This window comes from Nesoenas mayeri (genome assembly GCF_963082525.1).
Source record: "Nesoenas mayeri genome assembly, chromosome: 4".
Lineage (NCBI taxonomy): Eukaryota > Metazoa > Chordata > Aves > Columbiformes > Columbidae > Nesoenas > Nesoenas mayeri.
The window spans coordinates 70,341,583-70,353,873 of record NC_137540.1 but is presented as its reverse complement, the minus strand read 5'-3'; the positions used below and the strand labels follow the sequence as shown (position 1 = coordinate 70,353,873).

At 46.0% G+C, this 12,291-nt stretch overlaps 1 protein-coding gene across 2 annotated transcripts in view; it reads left to right on the top strand.

Moving 5' to 3' along the window:
- Positions 1-7,400: 7,400 nt before the first annotated feature.
- UVSSA (UV stimulated scaffold protein A) overlaps positions 7,401-12,291 on the top strand; it is a 57,547-nt gene continuing 52,656 nt past the window's right edge. Inside the window, exons 1-2 of one of the 2 annotated variants that reach the window (XM_080343413.1) lie at positions 7,401-7,649; positions 8,384-8,714. In XM_080343413.1, coding sequence (XP_080199539.1) covers positions 7,552-7,649; positions 8,384-8,714 — 429 coding nt within the window. In that variant the 5' untranslated portion in view covers positions 7,401-7,551. Of the gene's footprint in view, positions 8,073-8,383; positions 8,715-12,291 lie in introns of both variants that reach the window. The other variant, XM_080343414.1, reaches the window with a different exon arrangement.

Sequence of the window (12,291 nt, the reverse complement as noted above, 5' to 3'; positions counted from 1 at the left end):
GAACTCAAGAACTGGACACTGGGAGCTCTGCAAGCCCGTGTTAGAGGCTGTTGAAGGGATCACTCCCAAGTGGACTCGTGCATATCCTCACATTACAGACTCACATGCATCCTGCCAGGAAGAAGTCTCACCCTGGATACATTTCACTCATGTATCAATAACTGACCCATTTTTTAACGGAGGAAATTATTAGGGGAGGAAAAATGTTGGTCTTTCATCTGCTGTCCCTCTTGGAGGAGTTGACCTTTATGCTGCTCTTAACAGAAGTCAAGAAAACTTTGTGTATCATTTTGTCAGACACTGGAACAGGCTGCCCAGGGCAGTGGTGGAGTCACCATCCCTGGAGGGGTTTAAAAGGCATTTAGACAAGGTTCTTAGGGACATGGTTTAGTGCCAGAGTTAGGTTATGGTTGGACTCAATGACCCTGAGGGTCTCTTCCAACCAAAATGATTCCATGATTCTATGATTTGAGGCATATTCACCACCACTGCTTTTTCCATATTTGATATAATTTTAATGTTGCAGCCTGTACAAAGAGGAAAAGTAGCAGTGATTCATTTCAGAGGCCTCTTAAGGCTTGAAACAAGCTGGAACACAGAATATGGGCAGCCACATGAGTAACGCCGCCAAACTGGCGCTAGGACAGGGACGTGTTGCTGGAGATGCTGCAGCTCTGGGGATGGAGTCAGCGCCCCAAATCCTGCCCTCCTGGTCTTCTTAAATCAACTTATTCTGCGTATGTGTTGGCTGTATCTACAACTCTTGTTCCTCGCTGTATTGAGGTTCAACTGCCCAAAAGTTTGTGAAACATTTTGGGTGTATTGGTAGCACACAATATAAAAAATAGGTGCGTGTTGGTCACTGGGACAGTCACAATGCGCTGGCTGCAGAAACTGAGGACACATAAAAGGCTCCTAATATATGAAACATGAATAAATACTTTCCTATTCTGCTCTCACTATTGAGCCACAGAAGTGCAAAACACCTCCTTAAAAGCATAAATCAATTAATGGCTCCAGAGAGTTCACAAGACTTGCTATCTTCTTTTTTCAAGACACTTCCTTCTTCCTTTTATTTGCACTTCAATATTTCCTTCTCCCTCAAAATGTGGTGTTTGCACTCTATTTTTGTCCTAACTACCTTGTAATCTCCTCAATCCTTCTGCCTGCAAAAGCTGACCTGTATAAATAATCTCTTCATAAAGGCAGAACATTCTTTTCCCATAACAGTAAAAGAAATTCCCCGGAAAAGCTTTCCTGGGTATTGCTTATAAATGATGATGGAAACACCACCAAGGCCTGAAGGCTGAGAACCTGCTCCTTCGGATTTTGATGGTGACTGAGAACTTGTTCCTGTGACCGAGTGGTTGCAGCATCGCTGGGGGTTCAAGCCACCTGGTGCACGAATTGCACAGAGAAATCTGAAATGGGAAACCCCTCATGGGATGGTCCATGGCCAATGGTGGTGACAGCAGCGTCACATCAGGAGTGGAATTAATCGCTCCCGTTTGAACTGGAGGCAGCGCCTCAGCTTTCACCAGCTTTAGAGCAGCTCTCCTTTCCCACATCCTTGGGAAAAGAAGAAAAAGCAATTCCTTTGGGTGGCTGAAGCCACAGCTCGGTGCAGTGTCTCATCTGGAGAACCCAGCTTGAGCAACCACAGTTTTATTACAGGCTGTGGCTTTCCAAGCATGGGACAGCCCAGATGTCAGGCAGAAAGAGGTTCAAAAAACACACCAGTGACTCCATGTGACACCCAAACCAGTCTCTAAGTTGTTTAAGAAACTTCGGCTGACATCGCATGTTTGGAAGCAATCCTACTTGCATAGACGTGAAAGTGGCATTTCTGTCGCTGTATGATTTAGCATCAGAAGGTCTTCAAGCAGAATTTGGGCTGGATTTTGTCTTTTTGGAAGCTTGGGGTTCTTCTCTTCCTCCGCACTCTTCCACATGTTAACAAGCTTCAAGCTCCTTCTTTTCCAAACAACCTGATCCGAGTCCTGCCGAAAGGCTGGTACCCCCAGAGACACCTGCTGCGGTGCAATGGGATGTGCCGTCATCTTTGGGTGCATTCACATAGAAATATTAACTTGTGATGTGCATAAATATTGTCTAACACAGAAAAATGCTCGTTAGGTTCCAGTTAGAGTCTGCATAGATCTTTCCACAGAGGAAAAAGCAATTTACCCTCAGTGATGCTAATCAAATGTGTCAGAGCTGGTGTGCAGCTTCAGGAAATGCTGTAGGATCATTTAAAAGACTTTCTAGATAAGACTTTCTATAAGCTACATGTAGGAAGGTGCTCCTTGATTTGTGATGGTTCTCCTACAGCTATTCCTGGCCCATCCACCTTACAAACACTTATTTAACTAGTGATCTAGACCATAAAGAGCAGATTGATTCATCTCCTCCGATGACAGAATTATAAAATGTTACAATAGGCTGAAGTTTTGTCGCAGTCAGTGTTTCACATAATTAGGGGAGGCTGCCAAGTATCTTTGCCCTTGCATTATTGATGGTTTAACTAATAGACTATTTCTCCTTTGAGAACATCTGTTTAAATATAGTTCTTACCCATTATGATGTAGTTCAGAGCTTTCAAGTAACTGCCATCCTTTTGCTCGAATCAAACCAGTGGTTAAGCATCTATTAATCTCACATGGAAGGTCAGTATTTTCTTTACATCCCAACTGGCACAAAATCTGTGACAATTTAATATCAGTGTTTATTGTGTTTTTGCATCTTCAAGCCTGAAACCAAAGTTATTTTAACTCTGAATTATTTGTAGGGAAGCTCTTTTGCCCAAGTTCCATTTTGGCAGGAAAACAAACCCTCCTTTTTAATTTCATATCATTAAGCTGAATACAGTTATCTCAGAAGTTCAGTGGGGTTTCTTTCTGCCTGACATGTTCTTTATTGTGAAGTTGGAAACCAATCCCAGGCAGAGAATCATCTGGTAAAGTGGTGGAACTGCCTCCTGCCTAGGATTTCTTTTATAAAAGGACACCAGAAAATTTAGTATTACACATAAATCTGAAACAATCCTTTCAAGAGCCATTAGCGAGACTTTCCAAATTTCTTATAGAATCATAGAATAATATTGGTTGGAAAAGACCCTCAGGATCGTCAAGTCCAACCATAACCTGACTCTAGCACTAAATCATGTCCCTGAGAGCCTTGTCTAAATGCCTTTTAAACCCCTCCAGGGATGGTGATTCCACCACTGCCCTGGGCAGCCTGTTCCTGTGGCAGAACAAATGGTTCTTCTTTAATGTAAGAACCCCTAGCCCTAAATAATCGGTGCCAGTTGACAAACTTCTGGGGTTTTCTTTGACTGAACCAGCTGGAGGTGACCACTGGATGGACCAGCTGGTGATGCCTGGAGATATCCTGCAGGAGAACATTCCCATTGCAAATGCCGAGGAGGATCACACTGGGGATCCTGGAGAGGTGGTGGACAGGACAGAGCTTGTGGAAGCGTCTCTGCTCCTGGAAGGTGTCACTCACTTTGGAGAACAATGCACAAAGTGCAAAGAGGTAAGAAATCACAGAATCACAGAATCGACTGGGTTGGAAAAGACCTCAGAGGTCATCCAGTCCAACCCTTGGTCCAACTCCAGCCCATTGACTAGATCATGGCACTAAGTGCCATGTCCAATCTCAGTTTAAAAACCTCCAGGGACGGCGAGTCCAGCACCTCCCTGGGCAGCCATTCCAATGCCTGACCACTCTCTCTGGAAATAATTTCTTTCTAATATCCAGCCTAAATTTCCCCTGGCAGAGTTGAAGCCCATGCCCCCTTGTCCTGTTGCTGACTGCCTGGGAGAAGAGACCAATCCCCACCTGGCTAGAACTGCCCTTCAGGTAGTTCTAGAGAGTGCTGAGCTCACCTCTAAGCCTCCTCTTCTCCAGACTAAACAAGCCCAGCTCCCTCAGCCTCTCCCCATAGGGCTTGTGTTCAGGTCCCTTCACCAGTCGTGTTGCTCTTCTCTGGACCCGCTCCAGCACTTCAATGTCTTTCCTGAACTGAGCGGCCCAGAACTGAACACAATACTCCAGGTGTGGCCTCACCAATGCAGAGCACAGGGGAAGGATCACTGCCCTTGTCCTGCTGACCACGCTATTTTGGATACAGAACAGGATACCGTTGGCCTTCTTGGCTACCTGGGCACACTGTTGGCCCATGTTGAGCTTCCTGTCAATTAGTACCCCCAGGTCCCTTTCTGTCTGACTGCTCTCCAGCCACTGTGTGTCCAGCCTGGAGCGCTGCAGGGGGTTGTTGTGGCCAAAGTGCAGGACCCAAAGTGCAACTTCTTGAACCAACAACCCATCACGACCCACAGCACGAAGCAGCAGACTCCGGCTTTGCTGAAAACAGGTGTAAACTGATAGTAACACTCAACCTTGAGGCTCTGAAGGGGCAGCGGGGGGTGTTCGGTTCTGTCTCTGCACTCCACAGTGTCATGCATTCCCCGATCCCAAACAGCCCACAACAGGAGTTGGACTTGATGGTCCTTGTGGGTCCTTTCCAACTTGGGATGCTCTGTGAACAATTGTGTCAGGGGAAAATCTGTGCAGGTGCAGAGCGGTTGTGACTTTTGCAGCTAAATGAATTCTGGCTCTCTTCAGCTTTTTATCAGGTTGGTCCAGATGAAGGAAGTATAGAAATAGTTGGACGGTCACTATTTACTGTGTTCATTAAGAAAAGGAGAAGGGGAAAGAGACTCAGCAACTTGAATAAACACAATTTAATGTAACTTTCCTTGATTAAAAAAACCAGTAAATAGTTTAGCTCTTGCTGGGCTCTGCCTAAGGGATCACTGTGAATGAGTTACAACCCAGCATTAATTCATCAACTGATTCTTTGCAAAACCAGATGGCTCCTTGCAGGGATTTCTTTAAACACTGCGCATGGATACGAAATTGGTGCCTTAGTAGGTGTTAAGTCTGTTGCTTGAGGCTCATTTAGAAACACTGTTTCTAGATAGTAGCTAATTTTGCAAGCAACAACCTAATAGTAAGCAGTTGTTCAAGCACTTTCAATCAAATTAAGAAGAGAAATAGAAAAATAAGAAATATTGAAAGAGGACACTGATCTAAACTTTGAAGATGAGCTGTGCCGTTGTGTGCGGCTTCCACATTGAAATCCACTTTACTCGGTGGAAGGCAATGAGGAAAGGAGAAACACTATTAAAAAGTAAGATGCCACTGGTTTCGTGTATTGAACCAGAAATAATAGAACCACTAAAAAATGTATATATACAGTAACTGCAGTGAATTTGTTCGAAAATATGAGTTCATTGCTTGCACAAGGTGTTTAATGATGCCTTGTCACAGGAGCCACTAGAAACAGCTGCAACACTAATTCACATGCGTTACTTCCACCACACGCCTTGAGTGTGGCTTGATGGAAATACCATTCCAGTCTCTACCATCATTTTCAGATGTGAACAGATAATTCAAATGTCTCCCTTCTTTAGAATGTTCAAAGCAGGCACCTGAAAGGGCTGGATCCCACCACCTCCAGTGATCGAATCCTGCTTGTGCGGCTGGTGCAAAGGCAGATGAGAATATGGACAAATCCTTTAATGTTTCTCTCACCATAGGTGACCCTAAGGGCAGCTGGACACCTGCCAGGGACGTGCTCTCAGAGTAAAGCGCTGGGTGCTTTCCTGCCTGTGTGAAAAACAAGAGAGGACTTTGGTCAGTCACATTATTCGCCTGCTTTCAGGATGGAACCCGTCTCCTTCAGAAGCTTCTCTCTATATATGCCGAGGGGTGACCTATAATTAGAACCATAGAATGTCCTGAGTTGGAAGGGACCCACATGGATCATCGAGTCCAGTTCCTTTCCCTGCACAGCACAACCCCACAGTTCACACCATGTGTCTGAGCACCTTGTCCAATTGCTTCTTGAATATTGCCAGGATTGGGGCCGTGTCCATCAAGTGTTCTGAGGTTCTCGAGTGGAAGAATCACAGAATGTCAGGGATTGGAAGGGACCTTGAAAGCTCAGGAGCAGGAACACCCAGGAACACCCAGGAACACCCAGATGAGGTTACACAGGAAGGTGTCCAGGCAGGTTTGAATGTCTGCAGAGAAGGAGACTCCACAACCCCCCTGGGCAGCCTGTTCCAGGCTCTGCCACCCTCACTGAGAAGTTTCTTCTCAAATTTAAATGGAACCTTTTGTGTTCCAGTTTGAACCCATTACCCCTTGTCCTACCATTGGTTGTCACCGAGAAGAGCCTGGCTCCATCCTCATGACACTCACCCTCTACATGTTTATAAACATTAACGAGGTCACCTCTCAGTCTCCTCTTCTCCAAGCTCCAGAGCCCCAGCTCCCTCAGCCTTTCCTCACATGGGAGATGCTGCACTCCCTTCAGCATCTTTGTTGCCCTGCGCTGGACTCTCTCCAGCAGTTCCCTGTCCTGCTGGAACTGAGGGGCCACAACTGGACACAATATTCCAGGTGTGGTCTCCCCGGGGCAGAGCAGAGGGGAAGGAGAATCTCTCTGACCTACTGACCAACCCCCTTCTAACCCACCCCAGGTACCATTGGCCTTCCTGGCCACAAGGGCACAGTGCTGGCTCATGGTCATCCTGCTGTCCACCAGGACCCAGGAATGTATCGTATAAACACAGTTATGCGCTAACGTTGCACTGGAAAGTCCTGACAACTGGGCTGTGTCCATCCTTGTGTTTCATTCCAGGCATAGCTCACCTACATATTAAGCACCATTTGCTAGGGCTCCCCAGGAGCACCCATCTAACCCCTGCACTGCTCTAAACCCAACATCGTTTCCAAGTGCGGAGGGGTGACCTTTCCCAAAGAGAAAATCCATCCTTTACATCACTGGAAGCCAAATGTAACAACAAGCTGGGAAAAAAATACTAGTGTTGGCCAGTGAGCATTGGACTGTACTTGGTCATTTGCTCGTCCCCCCATGTCTGCAACCTACAAATGCAGGGTAAGAAATTGAGTTTGTGTTTCGCACGGTGCATACAGAGCCCAGGTGAGAATGGCGTTCGAGCTCTTGTGAAAGACTCCACAGACCCTCCAGGCTCTGGAGAGCAGAAGCTGCTCCAGAAAATTCCCTTTTTGATGGAGAAGCGAGGAGGGGCCGGATTAGAATTAGAGTCGTAGACTGTCCTGAGCTGGAAGGGACGCACAAGGATCGTGGAGTCCAAGCGCTGTCCCTGCACAGCACAACCCCACAGTTCACACCATGCGCTGGGCTCGGCCCCTGCGTTCCCTGCGGACAAGAAGGGGTTAACATCCCCCCCGCCACCAACGAGGCGCGGTCCCTTTAAGGCCTTCCCCGATTCGAGTGGCGTGACGTCACGTAGACGTCACCGCGCGGAAGCGGGGCGTGGCAGAGCGCGCTTAAAGCGACAGCGCGCTGGCGGCGGCCGGTGGTGCGCGCCGAGGAGGGGGCGCGGGAAGGTGCCACTGGAAGGTGCCACTTGCCGCGGGGCGGGGGGAGCGGCCCCGGGGGCGGTGTCGCGGTGAGGCTGGGCCCGGAGTGGGGTCCCGGCCCCGTCAGAGATGGACCAGCGGCTGGCCGAGCTGGTGGAGGAGCTGACCACCTCCGGGGAGCCGCGGCTGGAGCCGGGCAGGATGAAGGAGCTGAAGAAAATCTGCAAGTACGGGCGGGTGAGGGGAGCGGGGCCTGGTTGGTTGGTCCATCCCCGGGGCAGCGACGCTTCTCCCCGGGCCCGAGGCCCGTCCTGGGGCCTGCTGGTTGAGCAGCCGGTGCGGAGGCTGCTGGTTTGAACTGTAAAATAAATATCTAAAAAAAAGTTGTGTTTTTATGTGTTATACCTCCTTTTTAATAACTCTACCTCCACCCCTTTTTTTTATTAATTTATTTTTTTTTAATTTAATTGGGGTCCCTAAGCTCAAGAAGGACAGGGAATTGCCTGAGGGAGTTCAGCACAGGGCAACAAAGATGCTGAAGGGAGTGGAGCATCTGCCGTGTGAGGAAAGGCTGAGGGAGCTGGGGCTCTGGAGCTTGGAGAAGAGGAGACTGAGGGGTGACCTCTTTAATATTTACAAATATATAAAGGGTGAGTGTCAGGAGGATGGAGCCAGGCTCTTCTTGGTGACAGCCAATGATAGGACAAGGGGGAATGGGTACAAACTGGAACACAAAAGGTTCCATTTAAATTTGAGAAGAAACTTCTTCTCAGTGAGGGTGTCAAAGCCTGGACCAGGCTGCCCAGGGGGGTTGTGGAGTCTCCTTCTCTGCAGACATTCAAACCCGCCTGGACACCTTCCTGTGTAACCTCATCTGGGTGTTCCTGCTCCATAGGGGGATTGCACTGGATGAGCTTCTGAGGTCCCTTCCAATCCCTGACATTCTGTGCTTTCTCCTCAGGTGCTCAGAGGAACACATCAGCCATGCCTATCACCTGCTGCTGACGCGGCTCAATGAGGAACACGCTGAGATGCGCTTCTCTGCTTTCCAGATCGTGCAGGAGCTGTTCGCCCGCTCCCACCAATTCCGCACGCTGATTATTTCCAACTTCCAAGAGTTCTTGGAGCTCACGGTGGGGATAGATCACGAGCAGCCTCTCCCACCACCCAAAGAGGTGGCTCAGAAGCTGAGGAAAGCAGCGATTAAATCAGTCCAAGAGTGGCATGAGAAGTACGGGGAGGCCTACAAGCAGCTTTCTCTGGGATACCACTTCCTAAAGCAGAATAAGAAGGTACTCTGCCTTGTCACATCTCTGCTTGTTTTCAGGTGATGATCACTAGGAGATGCTTAAAGTGAGGAAATCCATAAATATAAAAGAAAAGCTGTCAGAAGAGACGTATTTAGGAGATATCCTGTTGTGCATGTTCTTCAAAAGCTGAACCCCAAACTTTTTGTTCATCTTGTGGTATTGTAAAGTTTTAAAACCCCCGGGTTTTTACTCAGAGCCGGGCTCAATGAGCCTTTTCTCAGGGTGCATAAAGAATCGCCTACCAATAAGCTTTCACCCACTGACTCCTACCCAAAGCCCTGAAGTCGGGCCTGTTTAGAATGGAAATAATGGTTACACCTCAAACTGAGGATAGTCAGCTATTAAATTTTTTCTTTGAAGGTTTGAACTGCTGAGTCTTTCTGTGTCTATGCAAACAAGCCTGATTTCTATACTGAGCTGTCTGGTTCGAGTGTCCTTTTGCTGTATGACAGGGACAGTAAGTGTAGGTGCCAGCCCCCCTCAGCCGAACTGCTACTTTGTCATACAACAAGAGGAATTTCTTGTATGTAAAAACTTGCTTTTAGCTTTCACTTCTATGTTTCAAGTTATTATGTGTTGAACATTCTTCTGCTCTAGTGTTTCCTGTGAGATGCAAACAGTAGCATTGGGAGCACTATTCTAGCATTCACACAATCTACAATGATAATATCAGGTTTTCAGTAAACATATTGATCCTCTTTCTCTTCAGACAGATGTTCAGTGTTCCTAACGGTACATCAAAAAACCTTTGTGATATATGATGTATTTCTGTTGTTCTAGTTCCATACTAATAGTTTATCCTATATTTATTATTCTTTGTTCTGTGTTCTTTTTCTATACTGTTTTTGGCTTCTGCTCACAAAAGGTGTTGTCTTTGAATTCTCCTTTATTGTCTTGTTTAAGAAAGAAAGAAAACTGAATGAAAACAACAGGGAGAAATCCAAGACTGAGACAAGGGATCTCCACCACATGATACAGTTTTAGCAGATTGAACGTGCAAGTGTACACCAATTCTGCTGAAGTTTGGCATGTTTATCTTTGCTCCTGCGGTTGATGGCTGCTCATCGGTTACAACAGGGTGATCATGCTGTATATTTGTGGCACTAAGCTACCTAGCAAGGCTGGCTGTACTATTTGCTAGAACAGCTGCATTTGAGTACTTCTAGAAACATTAGTATGAATAGAAGGAATCTTTGACAGCTCTGGTACTTTGAGAGGTGAGATGATCCAGCTGATATAACTGGCCTTTTGCCAGTTTAATACTTGAAGTGTGAGAAGCAACCCAAAGATTTGAGGGGGCGTTTGTACTTTTTACAGATGAAGTACATCTGCTGTTCTGTCTTACGGGTTCGGGACAGTAGTATAGGGCAAATAGAGAGGAGTGTTAGCTGCATCTGTTTGGTTTTTTCCAGATTATCATCACCAAAATCACAGGTAGTCAGAAGATGACAACTGCTGCCCTTTTAGGACGTAAACTTGGAGAGGTGCCCTCTGTTTTAATGTCATTGGGTGCAAGTTATACCCATATAAATGTTTGACTTTGAAAACAGTTATTTCAGATATACTGGAATATTATGTGTTCTCAGACTCCCCTCTCAAATTTGGAAAAAAGAAAAGATTTAAAATATTTCTAAATGTTTGCATATTTGGGCCACTGAGTCATATTATAGTATCTTTGCGTTGGAGGAATGCATTGATGGAACTATGGAGTGAGCCGGAATTACAGAATGAACAGGATATTCAACAGATAAACATAGAATATATTACTGCTATATTCCAATATTTTTACAAAAGTTGCAGTAGCTGTTCTGGGCCCGCTGCTTTTATCCTTTAAATCAAGAACAATTGTTTGCACTGCATCACATCCCATTCCATAACTACAGACTGGTAAAAGGCTTCGTGCAGCCCCCACCAATGCAGACAGAACAGCAGCTCTGGTCAGTCTGCATCACCTCAATGAGGTTAAATGTTTTCTGACCAAGGCAGTAAGTTGGTGCTGACACCAGATAGTGAGTGAATCCATCCATAACTCAAGCCCTGAGTTCCTCTGACCGTGTGAGGCTTCTGTAATGGGGCTGGTGTGCCCAGTTTGGGACACCTCAAAGCTCTGTGTGTTCTTTAGGTTTGGGTAGTGCCAGAGCTGTAGCATGTGAGGTGCGCTCCTGTTACCAAGAGCAAACCGTGATGATTTTACAGGTGTTGTAAGAACAGCATCTGGGCAAGTGCTGCAGCGTGAAACAGTGCAGCAGAGCAGCACCTGGCTGGTCCTTTTGGGACAGACAAGGGGAAAGAACAGGCAAATGACCCTTCTGTAGGTGTTCTGGTATAAGCCAGAAGTTGTGATTTAGGAAACTCGAGCCACTTCTGGTTTTCTGTGCAAGGCAACCTGCCTAGAAATGGTAGCTGTAGTTCCTTGGTTCTGCATCTTTGTCCCATCTCTTTGGGTGATGTTGCTCCTTGGGTGGATCTGTTTCTCCTGCTCCTGTGTGGAGAGCTATGTGAACTTGGTAGGAAAAGCGGATCCTGAAAACCAGGAAAGCTCACTGTGGTGATCCACGTGCTCTATAGGTTGTGAAGCCAGCTCTTTTCCCTACTGTCCTTCTGCCCTCTCATTTCCCACTAAAGGGAATATTCAGCAGTAGGAACATATATATGTAGCAGGACACTTAAACATGTGGTTACACCCAAGTTCAAACATTTAGCTTCCATAGCGTTTAATGGAGTACGTACTTTAATGCTGAACAAATATGAAAAAGTTACTGTAATTTTGAGATGAAAGGTTAACAAAATTCTTGATTGTGCAAAAAATACACAGACTTCAGTTGTAGGGTGTACTTGGTTTGCTTGACCCGGAGCTGGTAAGTACATATTACAGGAGAGATCTTCTAGAACTAGGCAGAAAATGAGACTTACCTGTTCTGTGTAGGGTGATCTCAATGTTTTGTGGGCCTCTGCCTCGTAAGGGGGGGATTCATCTTCACTGTTTTGCTCTTGTGTAGCTCCAAAGTGTTGCTGTCGGTATCTGGGAACAGTTCCTGTGTGTTGAGAAGCTTGATCATCTGGCAGTGGCAAGAACAACAAAGGCTCAGTGGGTGCTTATCATACAGGCCTTGCACCAGCGAGCCTGCCGACTGTATTAGCAGCAAAGTACAGGCTTGCTCAGCACTCAGGGTAATCTGTACTGAGGTTAATGGAAGGTATGTGATAGCAGTCAAAAGGAAATACTTTGTTTCCTTATGCAATGACACAATCAAGACTTCCTTCCTTAAAACAGAAGTGAAAAACTTACATTTTCAAGCCCTTTTAAGGACAAACTAAAAAACAAAACAAAACACCTCATTGCAAATATTTTAAGAAACAGTGTTTTGAAACACTCAGATTTATGTTTATATTTTGGTCATGAGAGAATAAAGTGAGACTGAACGATAACCTTTCTCTCAATCCCCAAATCCAATAAATGTAATTGTAAAATCTAAAATGTGGTCTTTTTTAATAAATTTGAATATCTTCTCTTCTGCTTTTGTTTCTTACGAACTTCTTTGGTAAGTGCTGTGTATAC